Below are 19,816 nucleotides of genomic sequence, written 5' to 3'. Positions count from 1 at the left end.
GCAGCTCGGCACGTATTCGTCGTAAGTGGCTGGTGGCGTCATTGTTACGTGGGTGGGGGTGGTTGAGGACTCCACACGCGGACGCTTCTAGTCCTGCCTCAATTCTGCATCTACGGTTGGCCTTTTTGGCCTCGTGGTCATGGTTTTCGTACTCTTCCCTTGGGCCATTTCTTTATTGATAAAGTATTGCATTCTAGGCCACCAGGTTGGAAACTTCCAAGCTGGTGGGGATGCTAGGGGTGAGCATAGTGGGTTCAGTGGAGGGTGCCATGAGGGTGGGGATAGGATGGAGGGGTGCTTTGCCTTTTCCTTCGAGGACTGCGGGCGGCGCAGCTTCTGGTGCCTGCATGCTAGAGCTAGGCCCTTCTTCCCTCGGCTGGTTCAAGGCTTCTGGATCATCCACCCTGCATTGCTGTTCAATGGACTGGCGTGTAGCCTCGGCCAAGTCCTCCTCTTCCTTTCTTCTCAATTCCTCTTCCCCCTCCGCAACTCTTCTTTTTCTTTCCTTTTCGGCCTTTTTGTATTCTTCCTCTAGTTTCTCTTTTTCTTCCTGCTCTTCTCTTCTTCTCCTTTCAGCCTCTTGCTTTGATGCCTTTTTAGCCCTCTTGACTTGCTCTGTTGTTTCTTCTTCTTCATGCTTCCTCTTCCTCTCTCTCTTCTTGGCCTCCCTGAGGGATTGTCTTTTTGCTTTTTCTAAGTCTTCCTTCTCCTTCCTGCGGCCTTCATCATGTTTCTTTTTCTTCTACGCTGCCTTCTTCTTGGTTTCCTTGACCTGCTTTTTGCTTTTCTGTTCTTCCCCTTCTTCCTCGATCTCAGTCCTATCAATCACTGGACCTCTCTTGGTGTTGATGAGGGAGTGACCTGTCAAGTTGTAGACATTGTATCCACTGTCTAGGTTCTTTGCAACAATATGCCCTAAGTATGTCTTCAATGACCTAATTTACACGCTCTGTCTGCCCATAAGTTTGAGGGTGATAAGCTGTACTAAAACAAAGCTGTGTATCGAGAGCTTCAAATAATCCCTTCCAAATATGTGAAGTGAATAGAGAATCACAATCGCTGATAATTCTCTTTGGTAGTCCATGAAGTCTAAAGATTTATTTGACAAATAACCTAGCAATATCTGAGGCTTTGTAGCTGGTTTTGACTGGAATAAGGTGGGTAACCTTAGTCAACATGTCCACAATTACCATGATTGAGTTGTATTCTCCTTGAACTGAGGGTAATCCAACTACAAAATCCATACTAATGAATTCCCATTTCATCTGAGGAATATCAAGTGGTTGTAGCTTTCATGGTAGCTTAACTAATTTGGCTTTTATTCATTGGCAACTCAACCATTCGATTACGTATTTAAGTACGTCACTTTTGAGCTTTTCCCAATGATAGCTTTTCCTAACTACATTGAGAGCTTTGGCATAGCCAGGATGTCCAAAAAATGGGGAATCATGAGCTTCCCATAATATCTTCCTCTTAAGTTCTTGACTTGAAGGAATACATAATCTTGTCCTGAAGTAGACAAGTCCTTCGTCAACAAAGAAGTTAAGATACTTTGCCTTAAGCTTAGAGTTTTGTTCTTTATTTTGAATTTCCTTCAGTATTTGCTGATATTTGGGATCATTATTCGCCTTCTCCTTGGCTAGCTCGATGATGGATTTCTAGGCATTGATATCATTGTAGCTAGTGTTTGAGATCTAGGAGGTTCTTCTAAAATAAGGGCATTGAGAAATGATTTGAGGCTTAAAGAATATGCAATTACATTCTCTTTTCCCAATCTATATTTGATCTCAAAATCATACTCGTGCAAGACTTTGATCCACTGACGTTGCCTCATATTTAGATCTGATTGAGTGAAGATCCATTTAAGACTTTTATGGTCGGTTTTACCTGTGAGAATTTCTTCCCGAGTAAATAATGTCTCCATAACTTAAGAGTGTGGATAATTGTAAGTAATTCTAGGTCATGAGTAGCATAATTTCTCTCGTGAGTCTTCTTTTTTTTGGAGGAATATGCTATTGGATGTCCTTCCTGCATGAGTACGCATCCCAAAGCAAGAGAGCTCGCATAGGTCACCACTTCAAATTCTTTGCTAAGATCAGGTAGTTTGAGGATTGGGGCTGTGTGACTAAACTTAGCTTGAGCCTATCAAAGCTAGACTGTTTTGGGTCTATTTAATAGCAACTTGCTTCTTGAGTAGGTTGGTGAGGGGTACAGAAATCAAGGCATAATTCTTGATAAAGACCCGATACCATCTTGTTAAACCCAAAAAGCTACGAACTTCGCTTATAACGATTGGAGGCAGCCGCAACCGGATCTACTTCCCTCTATTGAAACTATAATCCCTAAATACTCGATTTGCTTCTTGAAGGACGCACGCTTCTTCTTCTTAGCATACAGCTTGCGAGTCTGCATTATCTCAAGAACTGTCCGCAATTGTGACTCGTGACTTCCTTCATCCTTGGAATATGTTAATATGTCGTCAAAGAATACAAGGACAAAATCATCAAGATAAGGTCTGAATATATCTTGCATTAATTTGTTGAAGGTAGCAGGGGAACTGATTAATCCAAATGACATTATGATAAACTCGTAACGACCGTACCTTGTGCTAAAAGCAAATTTTGGGATATCTTCTTGCTTGATTCTGATCTGGTAATACACTGATCTGAGATCAATCTTGGAGAAAATATTCGCTCCTGTAGTCGATCAAGTAGTCTGTCGATCCTTGGAATCGAATGCTTATTCTTGATCGTTACCTGATTTAGCCCTTGATAATAAATGCAGAGATGAAGAGTCCTATCCTTCTTTTTCTGAAATAACATTGGAGCTCCCCAGGCTGAGTTACTGGGTCTAATGTATCTTAGATCTAAGAGTTGTTTGAGTTGTTCCTTTAGTTCTATGGCTTCTGGAATGGACATTCGATATGGTCACGTTGCCACTAGTGCAGCTCCTGGTACTAGCTTGATTTCATGGTCGACTTCTCTCTATGTTGGAAGTTTAGTTAATTCTTTAGGAAATGCGTCAGCATATTCCCTAAGCCATGATGGTTCATCTTTAGCTTCTTTATCCTGTTCAACCTTATTTAATGTGATTAGGTATACATGTGAGCCTTTTCTTAAACCTTTAGCGATTTGAGAAGCTTTCACTAATTGAATCTTTGGTTTTCATGCTTCTCCTTGTGTGGTCACTTGTTGTCCTACAAGATTCAAGAATGTGACTTGGCCCTTTTCACAATGAATATGAGTGTCATTGGGAATTAACCAGTCCATTCCTAACAAGCACTCATAGGTTCCCACGTTCATCACTCTGAATTGCATGTTGGTCTGATTGCAACCTAGATTAAACTCCACCTTACTTGTCTATTGTGTTGAGGAAACTTCTTTTCCATTAGCTAACTCAACTATCAACCCAGGTGCATGCATTATGTCTATGCCTAGTTTTCTAGCACACCTTGGTGATATGAATGAATGTGTGCTTCTACAATCAATAAAAATTTTAAAGGGTTTACCGTCAAAGGCACGTGAGACGTACTCACCCTTGTTATTGGTCCTTAGGCATTTCAGCCTATGCCTAGATTGATTACTGGTGGTAGCAAGCCTACACTGAAAGACCACCAAAACATAAGATTTTTGCTTGATGGGATAAGCCCAAACCTTACGTGAATAATTGTCAATAAATGTGAAAGTACTTCGCACCCCCTAATGACTGACATGGCATGGGTCCACATACATTTGAATGCACAAGAGCTAAAGGCTCACCCATGCATGGAATACTAGAACTTTTATGCAAATTCCTAGTATGCTTGCCATATAAACAATGATCACACAACTCAAAATGCTAGTAGTCAAAAGGTGGAAGATACTGCAAAAGCACTAAGCATTTTCATTCCCTTAAGCAACATATGTCAAAAGACGAGCATGCCAGAGAGATACATGTGGGATAGAACCCACTAACAAAACATGGTCAATAGTACCAGATAAAACCAAGGGGTAGAGGCTGCCAGACTTGGCACCTCTTGCAAGAACAAGCCTACCACAAGCTATCTTCCATGTAGAATCACCAAAGCATATATGATAACCTGCATCATCAAGCTACCCAGTAAACATAAGGCTTTTAGTCAGTGTGGGTACATGACATACGTTATGTAGAACAAAAGTGCTACCAAAGGGAAATTGTAGAGTGACATCACCAATGCCAAAACAAGAGCAAGGGACCGATCATCACCTAAGTGTATAGTACTAGATATAGTGTGATAGGCATGGAACCACTCACAGTAGGGGATCACATGAAAAGACACACCCAAATCTAAGAGCCAATACTGTGCATGCATAGACTGTGAGTCTCGGTTAGCTAGTGAGAGGCATCACATGAAGAGGCTACTAAGATGTAGTCACCATCAGACTCCTCAAGCTACATGCCATTTATCTCCTCAATCTTTACACTGGACTTTGTAGGTATAATGTTGTGATAATTGGATTTCTCATGCACTTTTTCTTTCCTCTTTTCTTTGTACTTGTCATCGCCCATCTTATGGCACTGCGGTTGTAAGTGTCTTGCTTTCCCACAATAATGGCATGTAAGATTAGACTTACGTCCACGAGACTTGCTGTATCCACTGACTTAGACTGGGACTTCTGAGAGTCCTTCCTGTGACGATCATTATCTTGCTTGCGACCTCTAATGGATAAAGCATGTGAACTGCGGGAAGCATCATTGTTTTTCCCATTAATTTCTTTAGTCAAAAGAGCACTCTCTACATCTTTCAATTTTAGCCCATCAAGTTTGTTGGTACAGATTTTAGTGTGAAATACATCCCAAGACTTAGGTAAAGTACCAAGCAGAAACAAAGGATGCAGATTATCCCGAAACTCAATACCCTATTGAAGCAATTTCTTCATGATAGAATGAAATTGGCTATTTGAGTAGACAATGGGGTCCCCTCCTTCATGCAGAGATCCATCAATTGCTTAAGCCAATACATCTGTGAAGCAAGGCTCTGCTTTGCATAAAGTTCCTAAATATTTTCCCATAAATTCCATGCACTCTGATCTTCATCTTCAAAAACATTATTATGGACCTCTTTAGAGAGTGATAAAATGATAGTCGACTTGAGTGCATCTAAATCAACCCAATCATCAGCATCCATATTCTTGGGTTTAATACACTTGTTTCTTAGTGGCTTAATCTACAATTTCTGCACCAAAACATGCCATATTTGAGACTTCAAATAGCCATAGTTGGTGCCATCCAATTTGGTAAAATCCAAAGTTATGACTGCCTGGTCAGATCCTACATGAAGCAAGCATGTAACAAACAATGTAGCAGCCAAGAACCATGAGCCAAACACCCAAATAGCTAACAAAGGTCGATGTATGCTCAAAGAGAAGAAATATCAAATTAGCCCAAAAGCATCCATTGTAGACAAATATCTATCAAGAACATAGATATGTAAGAGATCCTAGTCTCATCTACTCAAGAAGCTCAACTACATAAACCACAAGCTCTGCAATATCCAGAGATAGCATGAAGCTCCCATTCGCAGAAATATTGATGTCAATTGAGCAACCAAGCTCAAAGATAGCATGTGAATGCATAATGCATCATGGAGCCTATACCATATATCAACAGAGCATCCAAAGCGAGGGATTGTGGTCAAGCCTCACCTATAACATCAAGTACATCATGTAACAGTCAATGTCAAATATCTGACAACCCCAAATAAGAATCCAAGGGCTTCAAAGTATGCAAATGAGCACCTAATTGAAGCTCCAAGTGGCAATCAAACACAAACAATGTAAGGAGCATGCATTTTTGACATATGCATCAAAGCATGTACCGAAGGGTCAAGCATAGACCATAGGGAGCATGCATTTTTGACATATGAATCAAAGCATGTACCGAAGGGTCAAGCATAGACCATAGGCATAATGATTGTCACCCACAAAGCATGTCACTATGGACCAATGTCAATCAAATCCCAACCAAGACGGAGCTTGATTGAAGCTCAAAAGGCATCCCAGAGCAATACAAGGCATGTGCCAACCTCCATATACATTCGTGCAGTCATATGAGTCACCCCAAAAGCACCCATGACCAATAGGTAGAGCATACACTGACCAAATGGGCTTCAGCCTTGGTCATTATAGCAATAAATTCACTGTCAAAACTGAGTAAATCGGTCCTCAGATGAAGCTCAAAGCCACCTCAAATCATGGGCACATGATATACCAATGTACTAACATCAATGGTACACATCAGGAGTGCATATAGAACACCCGGATCATAGCCAAAAGCAATAGGCACATAAAATCCATGTTAAAAGAGGTTCAGACATGCTGTATATAGCAGCGAATACATTGTCAAACCAAGCATAATTAAGCATCATAAGACCAAAAAAGCTGACCATAGAAGCATCAAATAGAGTGCTGCCCTATATTTCCAACCAACAAACTTCAGCCAAAATAGAGTAAATGAAGTGGTTAAATTAGTCCAAAATCAACTTCAAGCAATGACATAGCATCCCTGAATATATAAGCATCAAACGGGCATCATCCAACCACATCCAACCAATGACAATGAGTGTAGACATCAAAGATAAGTGTTGCCCTATTTTATGATAGTATGTGGACTGTTATAACAATCCAAAACTAAAGCTTAGCACTCAAAGGAATGCCAAGATTGGAAGGATCAATGCCAAGAATCAAAACCAAGTGTATAAGTGCTTGTATAGCTGCCCAATGAAGAAGATATGCTATAGGAGATGAAAAACATGAGTTGTTGCTTAAAAAAAGGGTTTGTTCCACACAATGTGATGTTGCATAAACAAGGTGAGGGCTATGGGGATTGCTCCAACTTACTTGAGAAGGCTCAAAGAGTGCCCAAGAAGAATGCAACCGATAGGGAGCTCAAACCAAGTGGCTATGGTTTCCAACAAAGAGATAACTGCTGTAGGTACTCAAATGGAAGTTGGCCAAGCTTGAACTCACAAAGAAGAAGGCTATGATACCAGTTGAAGGGAGGTGACCCCCGAAGTGGAAGCACGAGCAGAAGCATGAGCTATGGTGGAAGGAGCAAGAGCAAGAGAGAGAGACACACACACAATGTGGGAACTCCAACAGTCACAATGTGTGACCGGCCTTCCCTTTATTCAAATGTCATTGAAAGAATAAACAATGAAATGAAGTGAAAGTGATGGGCGCTCACTGCCCGCAATGTGCAGGTGCGGGTACTATCAGTGTAGTAATACATGGGTGGCTAGCTAGAGGTGCCTTTACCCCCAACACTGAGCCCCACAAAATGACCATACAAGACTGGATATGTGGTAGGCAAAGGAGAATGGGTTGGGGGGGGTCACCCATTCCATGTTCTAATAGTGTCTAGCTGTATCTTGAATAATGTCCAAATTGGTATTAGGCTCTTGTTCATCATTGAGGGCATCAAACTTGGCTTTCTTGGAGGCCTGCAAGTTCTCCTATTGCTTTGCACAACACTTAATTTGCTATTTTGATTAGATGATGAGCCCATGATGATTCTCACTCTAACTTGCAATAGAAAATCAAATCCAATTTTAGGCAATGAATATTAGGGCAAAAGGACCCTTTAAACATAGTGTCATTCCACTAACACGATATGAACTAGAGAAAGTGAGCTCTAATAAAGTTCCAAATATTAGTGGGGAGTCCAGTGGGTTCCCCTAACATGAATTCTTTTTAGAAAATCAATTGGGGGTGGAATTGCATAATAATTCCTTGCAGAAAGGAGAGGGCTTCTCTACTGTACACATATAATAGAAATAGATGAGTTATAGATTCCAATTCACATTTACATCTAGGAAATGTACTATTGAATTTTCCAAAATTTAAAGCTCTTTCTCTTGTCCAAATTCATTAATGAAGGATGAGCCATAGTAGGGTCAATTACTTAGTCGAGATGTGTTTGAACCATATGTTGTAAAATATGTATTCCCATTGAAGACAATCCCAGTTAAAATGCCATTTTTTGTTCAATTTGTTAACGAGTTTGTGTGAAGGTGATGGGAGGTTCAAGAGGGGAAGGATAGGCAATCCATTGTCCCATTGCAAGATTGGTGGTTAAAAGGAAGTTTAAGTTGGATAGTTTTAGTGATGTTGGGGTTCCAAATATTAATATTGTCCAATATAAGGTGGAGATATGATCTCTTGAGGTTAAACTTATGCCGGATTTGTTTAGGGGTGAGCTAGGAATGATTAGGGATGTCCCATAAATCCTCCCAAAATTGGAGACCCTTCTTGTAAGAGTTTCCAACCATCTTTCAAGAGGTGAGGAGGGGTGGGACCATAGTGGATACTCAACCAAACATAATCAAAGGCTATATGCATAAGTTTAATACTTGTTTTGTCATTTAGTTTGAGATTGTCCTTGTATTTGAGCCATGACAACCATAGCTTCTTACCCAAGGGTGACTCTTTCCCAAAACAAACATCCCCTTGAGAAAAGGTGACTACTAGGATTGAGAGGTGTTCTATTTGGGGAAGCTTTTAATTGAGAAGTGATCAACATGTATATGTAGTAAACTGTGTAGTCCTCATTAGGGTGAGTTATGCTTTGTGTAATCCACTTAACTACCATTTTGCATGCTAGTTTGTATAAGTCAAGAAGACCCAAATTTCCTTGGTGTTTAGGGAGGATGCATGTGCTCCATGCCACCTTGGGGATACTATTTGCTCTATTGCTATCCCAAAGAAAGGACTTGCATTGGGATTCTAGTTCCTTGAGGGCTGACTGAGGGGGATGCCACAAGTCTAAAAGTAGATGGTAGTGGCCATTAATATGTGTTTTAAAACCATAGGCTAACATGCTAAATTACTTTGGAAGCCCTTCCATGATTCTAGTTTCTTCCTGAACTTGTTTATTACCCATTGCCACCATTGTTTTTGGGATATCATGAACTTCATGGAAATTCCCAATAGCTAGATGATCTTTCCCTTTGGGATTATTTCACATCTTGTTTCAAGAATTAGCCAATCTAGGGAAGGAGAAATTGAGCTCTTAATACCTTTTTTTTTTAAATGACTAAGCCAAAGGTTAGACAAAACTCCTAAATACACTTCTAGAAAGCTCTAAGTGATGACTCTTCATTCTTTATGTGCCATTGGTGTCATCTGCAAACTAGTTAAGGACAATTAGACAGTCATAGTTGGGGAGTTTGATACCTTGTAGATGATTGGCATCAACTTCTTCTTGCACTAGCCATCCTAAGGCATACATTGATATAACAAATAGGGGGGGCCAAGGGGCATCCTTGTCTAATGGACTTTTGTAATACAGGGGGGGGGGGGGGGGGGGCGCAAAGCAAGTTGCCCATTCATTGAGACATGAGAAGAGGCATTCCCAAAGAGGATCATGATGTATTTAAGGTTAAACAAAAAACCAAAAACCATGTCATTAAGTGATTGAAATATGAAGTCCCACTTTAAGTGGTCATAGGCTTTGTTGAAGTCAATCTTAAAGAGTATAAAGTCCTATTTGGATTCCTGGGAAATATCCATTCCTTCCTAAAGAGAGATAATAGCATTTAGTAGTGTGAATCTCCCCTCAATGAAACCCTTTTGCTCTTTATGAATCCAAAGGTTTAGGTGTCGTGAAATTCAATGTGCTAAGGCCTTTGCAAAGATCTTATAGGTCAGAAATACGTAGGTTTATGTTGTGGGTAGTCCTTGATGTAGTGACCATGTTTATGGCATTTGAAACATGAGTGTGGGGGATTTTTGTATACTACGTGCTATTTTAGGATGTGTATTCCATACTCATCTATATTCTCAAGGGTGTCAGGTAGGTCTTCTACTAAATATATTTCAACAAGCACCTATGGGTGCCATTGAGGGTTGAAGACATTGGTAGGATGCTGACTAATATTCAACCCAAGGATTAGTCAACATCCTACCAATGTCTTCAACCCTCAATGGCACCCATAGGTGCTTGTTGAAATATATTCGACCCAAGGGGGTCGACTAATATTCGACCCAAGGGAAACTTGACCTAGATCAGGGTTTTAGTGGATTTGGGGCTATTAGGGCTAGACTTAGTTGACCAACAAGATAAAGGGACAAGGGATAATTTGTTACTATCCATTGCCCATGACCGAAGACTTTCATTGCCATAAGGCCTTTGAATAAAATAGAAATTGAAGTTGTTATTTGCAATATATTGAGCAGCAATGACCTTCCTCCCCATGACTTTTTAGTTATAATGAGTCTAGGATTTTAGATTTCAAAAGGGGGTGAGGACCATGACAAAGGCCAACAAACAAATAGATCTTTCCAATGACACATACCATTATGAGGAAGAGCAACAAAGGGGTTGCCTTTCGCTTTTGTATTGTTTTCAGTGTGGGTTTGCTTGTGCTTGTGCTACCTATAGGAGCTTGAGGATACATTCCATTTGAGGGAGTTGGAGTTCCTTTGCTTTGCCATTTTGGAGCCTTTATATCAGAAGCTTCTTCACCATTGCCAAAGCGAGTTCTGTAATAATCCATGAAGGCAATGTCCTAAAAGTCTCCTCTTGAGAGTAGGTGTTTAGAGAGTTTTGAAGCCAGGTTGAGATGCATAATGTTGTTAGTTCTGCAGGAAGCGTGGGTTATCCCTCCAGGTTGAGATGCATGATGTTGTAGTCTCTTGCAGGAAGTGTGGGTTATCCCTCCATGTTGGCTCTGCCATTGATATTGCCCTAAAGATGCTCTGGTAGCAGATGTTGGAGGGCAGGATTCATGAGGATGGGAGAGTAGAAGGAACACAAAGTGTATTCTCTTGGGAGAACTCCATGTTTATGTTGAGAAGGGCATGAATGGCCCCAAACTTCAATGCACTAGAAGGTCCATTCTCATTGACATGCAAGGGAAAGGTGCTTTGAGATTTTTGCAGGGTAAGAGAGGAAGAAGCGCGCTTTGTGAGGCCACGTCAAGGGCTCCTGTGTTGGAAATGGCATCCATCCGAGCCACATGGCCTAAGTTTCTTGGATGATGGTTTTGTTGGGGCCAAGTTTCTTTTCTAGGAACATTCCATACAGTAGGAGGCCCTTTTTTACTCCGTTGCATTTGTAGGAGGAGGAGAGCTCGAGGAGTTGTTCTCATGAGGGTTTTTTGGGGGGGTTTTCAAAAGGTTTTTTCAAAAAACTAGAAACCCCCCAATGTCGTATGGGGTTTCTAGTTTCGAGAAACCCCTCTGTAAGGGCTTTGTAGCTATACCATGCCGTTGCTACCGGATGCACCTATATAGGGAGTAGTAGTGACTCAAAGCCCTGCCTTGTTTCCACTCTACGTGCAATTCCCTATACCTAGTGGTGAACCCTCTTATATGCGGCGTCACGAGGGTGTAGTCCTAGGATGTGTCTATGTTATTCCGCTTTTTGGATTGAATAATACAAGAGTATACCTTGAGCTCATATATCGTGTTACCTTTCTGTGCCGTGTTGAGTGCGTAACGAGTGCTGGTTTATCACACTTGGTATCAGAGCGACTCTTGCTCGGAGTGAATGAGTGCTCACGGAAGCAGGAGCAAAGATCCAGTGCCTCGAAGAGATTGAAGTTGTAATGACCCACAGCGCGATGCCCCATATCGCGACGCCCCCCGATGCGTCGGCCCTGGAGTGACGCCCCAACCTCGACACCCCACTGTCTGAAGATGTGACGTGGCTTCCCCGCGACATGACCCACACCACCACAGGCGAAACGCGGCTTCCCCGCGTCGATACCACCACTAACCACATGGAGGATGAAAGGGAGAACGTCACCCTCCCAACAATGGAGGAGAGGAAGAAGAGTAGAGGGCAAGAATGGAGAGTGGCCCAAGAGGATATTCATCAAAGATTACAGCCTCATCACTGCCCCCCTCTCCCACCTCACCAAAGAAGATCAGTATTTTACATGGGGAAACGTGCAACATGAAGCCTTTGAGCAGATGAAGAAGTGCATGAGCCAAACTCCCATCCTAAGGGTGCCGAACTTCACCAAACCCTTTGAAATCTCTACAGATGCATCCGACTACGGCATAGGAGGTGTACTGGTACAGGAAGGTCATCCCATTGCTTATGAGTCAAAGAAATTTACCGATGCTGAAACAAGATGGAGCACACATGAGAAGGAAATGTTGGCAGTCATCCACTGCCTTAGAAAATGGAAGCACTATGTTCAAGACAAGCATACAATAGTCTTCATCGACAATATCTCCCTCAAATACTTCCAATTTCAACCCAAGTTATCGGCAAAGCAAGCCCGCTGGCTAGACTTCCTAGCCAAATTCGACATGGAGATTAAGAACAAGCCTGGCTCCACTAACAAGATAGCAGATGCCTTGAGCCGGAAAGCTGACCTGAAAACTGTCAGTGTGGTCAACAGCAACTTCATAGAACTAGTCAAAGAGGCCCTAGAGCAAGACCAAGAAATGCACAAGATAATCAGAGATGTGGAAGCAGAGAAGACCCCACATGGAATGTATACCTTAGAGGAGGGTATTCTATTTTTAGGTGAGAGATTGTATATCCCCAACAATTTGGAGTTGAAGAAAATCATCCTACATGAGATACATGATGGCAAAATTGGAGGCCACAAAGGGCAAAGCAAAACCTTGGAGGCCCTTAGGAAGCAGTTCTTTTGGCCGAATATGAAGGAAGAAGTAATAGACTACATCAAAACTTGCCCCACTTGCCAACTGGTCAAAGCACCACGATCAAGACCAATAGGACTACTACAACCATTACCGGTATCCAACTGCCCATGGGACGTCATCATCATGGACTTCATTGTGGAACTACCCGAGTCCCATGGGTACACAATCATCTTTGTAGTGGTGGACTATTTTTCCAAACAGGCCCACTTCATCCCGGCCAAACCACCACTGAATGCCAAGGAGGTAGCATGCCTCTTCTTCACACATGTATTCAAACTTCATGGCTTACCACTGGCCGTTGTATTAGATAGAGATGGAAGATTCACGAGCGACATGTGGAAGGAACTTTTCAAGACCCTGGAAACACAATTGAGATTCTCATCATCCTTCCACCCGGAGACAGATGGACAGACAGAACGAGTCAACCAAGGCATCGAAGATTATCTCCGAAGCTATGCCCGAGTGGACCAGAAAGATTGGGCCTTGTACCTTGATGTTTTGGAATTCCACTATAATAGCTCCATCCACTTGGCAAAACGGGGTACACCCCCTTTGAGTTAGCCACAGGAAAAGAAGTCATTACCCCACTGGCCTTAGCATCCGGAGCGGCCAAAGCGGAAGATCAAGATGCAGAAGAATTCTTGAAGAAATGGAGAGATCGAAATGCAGCAGCAAGTAAAGCCTCGAGCAGAGCAAGATCACCATGACCGAGCAAGCAAACAAGAAGAGAAAGGCTGTACTATTCGCCAAAGCAGACATGGTCCTAGTTAGCTCTAAGAATATGTCACTTCCCAAAAACATGACCCCCAAGTTCAATCACCGCTACTATGGACCCTACCGAATCACTCAAGTGTTGAACGAAGTCACCTACAAACTGGACCTGCCAGACAGTGTTTGGGTTCATAATGCGTTTCATGCTCGTCTTCTACACAGGTTCTATCCCGACAACCAATGGGGACGGCGTGTACCAATGCTCCATTCCAACGGTCCCTTCGAAGTAGAAGCATTCCTCCGACGCCGGGAACAAAGAGGCTTCCCCGAATACCTCACAAGTGGCGCGGGCATCTACTCAAGGAGGCCACTTGGATCTCAGAAGCGGAGGCCCGCGAACGCGGAAAGGATGCCTTCGCCCTTTGGCTCGAGGAGAATCCCCCTACCCCTTCCAACGACCCTTGAGCCTCTCCAGAAAACCAACAAATAATGCGGTTCTCAATCATAGACCCCAACGTGCCTCCACTCCTCAAATGTAATCGAGTTGAGGGTGGACCTGCATGGTAACAATCATCAAATAACTCCAAAAAACAACAAAGCCCCAATCTTCCAGTCTAGATGGGTAGACACTGACCAGCTTGCTAGAAAAGACTGTGTTAAGACCCCCCAGTCCTAGGGCGGCAAACACTGGCCAATTTGATAGTATAGACTGTGTTAAGACCCCGCAGTCCCCTTAGACCGGCAGACACTAACCAGCTTGCTAGGAAAAGTTGTGTTAAGACCCCGGATGAGTCAAATAACAAATGCTACCCTTAGATTGCTGAGGATAGCAATCCGGTAAGCGGGGGTGAGTGTAAGGGCTTTGTAGCTATACCATGCCGTTGTTACCGAATGCACCTATATAGGGAGTAGTAGTGACTCAAAGCCCTGCTTTGTTTCCACTCTACATGTGATTCCCTATACCCAGTGGTGAACCCTCTTATGTGCGACGTCACGAGGGTGTAGTCCTGGGATGTGTCTATGTTGTCCCGCTTTTTGGATTGAATAATACAAGAGTATACCTTGAGCTCATATATCGTGTTACCTTTTTGTGTTGTGTTGAGTGTGTAACGAGTGCAGGCTTATCGATCCCCCCCCCCCCCCCCCTTCCCCCAAAAAAAAAAGGGTTTCTCCAAAGGAAACTCTTTCCCATTTTTAGGAGAAGGTTTCAAGGCCCACCTCCACCATCCCAAATTCGAGAAAAAGTGATATATTTTATTTTATTTTTAGAGTGGGGGTTTTTAAAAACCTCCTATATGTCCTCAATTTACTTTTGAAAATGCTTTTGAAAATGGAAAACTCTCTAGGAAATTGTTTTCTATTGGAAAACCACGCGTGAATAGCTCTCGAGGGTGTTCCGTTTTCTCAATGGGAGTTTTCATTAATTTGTTGATAGAAATATCATCAATTATTCGCCTTAAGAAAATATGACAAAAGATAATAATATATTAGTCTTATTCGAACTCACATTTTGCCGCGCGTGCTCTGTGTGTGGTCTCTCTCTCCCGAGTCCCCCATTCGAACTGTGCTTTCTCGTAAAGCTCAAAGAATTCACGAGTCAGGACTTCGATGCTTTGGCAGGGTCCCGCACCCCGGTTTCAGCCCCTCTCTCTCTCTCTCTCTCTCTCTCTCTCTCATCGCCATTGTTGCCAGAGGCCTGTCTAATGGAAAGAGAATGTCGAAGAGGAAGAAACAAGAGAAGTATACGGCCATGCCATAACCTACATCCCCTCGCAGAGGTCCCTATGTCTCTGAAGTCAGCTGCGTTCCGGGTCAAGTAATATGACTTCAATTCATACAGGTACCTGTCTCGATGCTCCTGTTAGTAGAATTAGTGATTTAGATCGGTGGCAGCTTGGATAGGGGAAGACAGGTGCCTGCATCTGGACACCTGCGTCATATTTTGATACTCCTGATGGCAGAATAAGGGATATAGATCATTGGCATCTTGGATAGGGCAACACCGGTGCCTGTTTCTGGACACCTGTGTTATATCTCGATGCTCCTGATGGCAGCACTAGGGGTATAGATCCTTGGCATCTTGGATAGGTGGAGAACAGGTGCCTGCATCTGGACGATTCCAGTCTGTTTTTGTAAACCTTGCAGGATCCGTGCTTTGCTGCCATGGCCGGCAGGTTGTCTCGCAGCAACCTGCCGCCCCGCATGTCCCTCGGCCGCCCCAGCCTCTCCCGCCGCTCATCGGCTGCATATGGCAAAAGCTCCCAGCCCCGTACAGACCCACGCCCTGTCAATGACAAGCCCTTCCAGACTGCCTCCATGCGGCGTATTGTCGAGTACCTTACCACTCATGGGTACAGTTACCCTATCTCGCCCAAATTGCTCCCATCAGGCAAGGACATACACCACATGATCGAATTCCTCTTCCAGCAGTTTGACCCGCACTACAGGCTGCTGAAACTGGAGGATGATGTCCCTGCATTCTTCAGGATGATTGGCTATCCTTGCCAGATCAGCAAGAGTGCGCTCTATGCTGCAGGCTCCCCCCATTCATGGCCAAACCTCCTCGCTGCCCTCACATGGCTTGTTGAGCTGCTCAATTGTGACGAGATGGAGACGCAATATAAAGGTGAAAGCGACAATGAATATGAGACTTTTGTTTCACAGGGCTATCAGTTCTTCATGCAAGGTGATGATGCAGCTTGTAGTGACCTGGATGAGCACTACCAACAGCTCGCTGATGTGCAAACTGACGAGGCTCGTGCCCAAGCAGAGGAAATCGCTAAACAAGTCACAGAACTTGCAGCACAGCTTCAGTCCTTCAAGTCAGAGCCAAGCCCCATCCTGGCCCTTGAAACCAAGAAATCTATGCTTGTTTCTGATGTTGGAAAATTCAATGTTCTGATTCAGAACTTAAGTTCTCACAAAGCAAGCTTGGAAAAAAGACTGGAGCAGCGCAAACAGCAAGTAGAGTCAAAGAAGGCTGAAGTTGCACAGTTGGCAACAGAAAACCGGGCTTTGATGGAGCGCATATCATCTCAAACAGTGAATGTGGAGGATTTTGAGAAAATGTTGAGAGAGATGCAGAGGACAGAGGAAGAGTTGCAGTCGGTGTCAGGCTCAAGAAAGGAGAAAGAAAAGGAAGCATGGGATTTGGAGGTTCTCATATCGAAAAATCTGAAGAAGCTTAAGGAAATTGCAGTTGAGTGTAATGATGTCATGAGCAGGTGAGCCTTCTCTTGCAGTTTCCTTTGCATGTATATTAACACAGAGGCTCACACAAAGACATAGGGTATTCATGCTGTTATGATGCTTTTCATCTGGATGAGAAAGACAATCACCAACATAGTTCGGATATCTGTTGTTTTTAAGTGGATTTGACATTGTTTCATTGCTTTGTTTCGCATGCCACTGATCTCAGGATAATTATTTCGCGAGGGAAGAAATGTTTCGTATATCACTGATCAGGAGAAGAGATGCATGTTTTAAAGAAATGAGAAATCATAGCTCTACGATTTGTTCTTCTTTTGTTGCTTGTTTGAAGTATGGATTGCCTTGGTGGGTGTGGGGTTTTACCCTAGCAGTAAATTATAAAGGTTCAGGTTTAGTGCGATGTGCCAGTTAAGTGAAAGCCTTCATGTCACTTATGCCTTAAAGCTTGGTTTTTCAGATTGAAGGTTTCAAATCCAGAAGCAAGCTCAACTGCTGGCAATTCTTTTGAGATTGTTCTGAATCCTGGAGGGGAAGCTGCAAAGGATCTAATAGGAGTGGATATCAAGCATGCTATAAGGCCACATTTAGCTGTACTGTTGGAAGAGTGTGAGAAGGGTGCACGGGACAAATGGAAAGAATCAACTGATCTTTTGAAAGAGATTCATGCAAAAGAAGATGCATTACAAGAAAAGAAAGCTGCCAATGTTCAGTTGGAAGCAAAGCTAAAGAAGGTTGGCTTTTCTTCCCTCGGCAGTCATGGTCTCATAAAATTTTTGACGTTGATTGTTTTCTGCTTAATTGGTGAAGTTTTACCTTCACTGAATTTGATGTTTGTTTCCTCTAAGTACATATTAATTCCATTTGAACGAACAGCTTGAAGCTACATACAAGAAGGGGCAATTAAAATTGGAGGTAAGTAAATCTGCTGAGAGTGAGATCCGAACACAAACAGAGGAGGAAGAGGAGAAACTCAGAGTTATTGAATCTGAATCTGCAGAAAGGCTTGAGGTACACCGAGTCCTTAAATTAGGGACTATAAACATATTGCACGTTCTTTTTTCCATTCCAGATGCAACTCAATGTGAAGCTCCTTTTGTTTTGTGGATGCAGAGAGTCAAGCAAGAATTTGAGCAGCTACAGACCACATGTCAAAATGAGATACAGCAAGAAGCTGCCAATCTTTATGCTTTGATTGAGGTAGTGATGAGCAATTGTGAACAGGTTCAATCAGGGAACGCAAGGCTCAAGTGTCAGGTAGATCAATTGGAAGAGTTGGTAAACAACAACTTTATTAGGACTCATAAATATTTACGGTCTACAAACTCAGAAGCTGGTGCTACAGAAAACTGAATGCCAGTTTATTATGTATTCTAATCATTCCAAGACCTTGGTTCCTTGTTGAAACTCCCTGTACCTGCAACATCTAGAAATTTTTTGATTTTGTATCTTGTCAATATAATGGAATGGTGCTGATAGCCTTACACTCCATTCTTCTGCAAGCATTTCGTCTCATGCATGTGATTGTGGTATGATTTGTAAATGTTTAAATAAGCTAAGTCAGGAAACAGGTATCAGGTTGGATGAAGAAGCATCACGAGATAATAGATTCTTTTCCTGGTTGGGAGCTAACTATTGTTCATTTAGGCTCAAAGTACCAAACATTTCTATATCCTGCTGCTTTAATGTTTTATAACGATGATCTTGCACCCTAGTCTTTGTCTGCAATGAATTTAGGATGGCATTCAAGTGTCAGGTAGAGTCTGGTTCCTTCTGTATGTGAATGGTACATATGTACCAAGTGCATGTGCATCAGACATCTACTGTTACTTGCCCCTTTCTGCCCCTTGCTTGTACTTGTATCAATATAATCTTTTTATGAATAGTTGAGTATACTCTTTTATTATCCTGTGTATGATAGAAAGGAAGCTGAGGTCATTAACTATTATAGTGATATTGGGGAGCATACTAATACTGTTGGGCCATTGGACGTAACCAGTGTCTTAAGTTTTCATCACATGATGTAATCAGGGTGATGTTTAATCTTTCCCTTGTAGTTTGACAAGTGTTAGAAAATTCCAAAGCTTATGAACAAACACATTCTTCTCAAATAGGGAAAGACTACTCGCTTCCTAGAGGACATGCCTTTGTTTTGGGAAGATGAAGATCACTCTTGTGGTTTGTGAATCCAGCTCCTCTTGTACGTGAATTACATATACCAAAGTACACGAGCATCAGACATCTAGTGTTACTTCCCCATTTCCCCCTCTCTTGCATGTACACCTAAATAATGTTTTTTCTAATATTAGTAGGTGTACTTTCACAGAAAATTCTCTGCAAGAAAATACATGTAACACCTCACTTCGGAAAAACCAAGGTAAACTACACAATAAGCCCTGTATGGGGAAGCAATGGTACAGCAGAGTCAAATACAAGGGCTGTGTGAAAATGCGATCAGGTGGTCTACAATGCCAAACTATATGGTGGAAGATGGTACTGGGGTCCCAGGTATGAAGAAAAGAATATATGTATGATAACGAAGTGAGGTCATTGCCTGTCGAGTGATTGATGATCAATAAGTGTCGTTGGGCCATTGAAAGTAACCGATGTGCTTATGTAAACCATGATGGTGATTAGAATGATCTGTAATCTTTCCATTTGCAACTACCCAATTGACCTGGACAGATTGTGTTGGAAAACCTCATAATCTATGAACGAAGGCATGTCTTTTTAATCTGAATGAAGGCAATTTTCCATTGCAAGGGAATAGGTTTTTTTAATGGAATTGTGAAACTGCAGTTGTGGCTTGTGAAGATTTGGAGGGAGTTTTTATCCGCTGCTTGTAGGAACAAAATGTTTTTGCCATCGAGTCTGCTAAAATTAGATATTATAGAACAAAACAAGTTTGTTCTTGATGTTTGTGAAGCATCTCCCTTGATATTTACAAACACTTGCTTTTGATACACGTATGCTCAGTCAAAATAGGTATGAAACTTGATCACGAATCTCACGTTGTCAAATGTTTTTTGGTATGGAGCATGACTAGTTCTTATTCAATGCCATCAAAGATAGTTCTGCATCTGATGAAATCACACTAGAGTGCTTGCACATTTTTTAAAGACTTAGATCCAATTATCTGTACAGAAGTTTTGGTATTTATGTTACATATCATGTCTATAACAGAAACTGGCCTCCAATGAGAAAGATCACTGCTTATGCTTTAGGGATAGTCTTGATGAGGACTTCCAAGACTCTGA

The 19,816-nt window shown here is 42.3% G+C and overlaps 1 protein-coding gene across 1 annotated transcript; it reads left to right on the top strand.

The window, feature by feature from the left end:
• The first annotated feature begins 14,888 nt into the window (after positions 1-14,888).
• Positions 14,889-18,048, top strand: LOC148036244 (uncharacterized). Its single transcript, XM_087678260.1, has 4 exons — positions 14,889-16,576; positions 17,020-17,293; positions 17,436-17,570; positions 17,673-18,048. The coding sequence occupies exons 1-4, from the start codon at positions 15,516-15,518 to the stop codon at positions 17,910-17,912; spliced, it is 1,710 nt and encodes a 569-aa protein (XP_087534386.1). The 5' UTR covers positions 14,889-15,515; the 3' UTR covers positions 17,913-18,048.
• Positions 18,049-19,816: the final 1,768 nt, after the last annotated feature.

This window comes from Lygodium microphyllum, chromosome 5 (genome assembly GCF_053477565.2).
Source record: "Lygodium microphyllum isolate KBCC chromosome 5, Lygodium_microphyllum_v1.1.10, whole genome shotgun sequence".
In the NCBI taxonomy this organism is placed as follows: Eukaryota; Viridiplantae; Streptophyta; class Polypodiopsida; order Schizaeales; family Lygodiaceae; genus Lygodium; species Lygodium microphyllum.
Note: the sequence above shows the minus strand (reverse complement) of the source record. Positions and strands in the feature narration are given on the sequence as shown.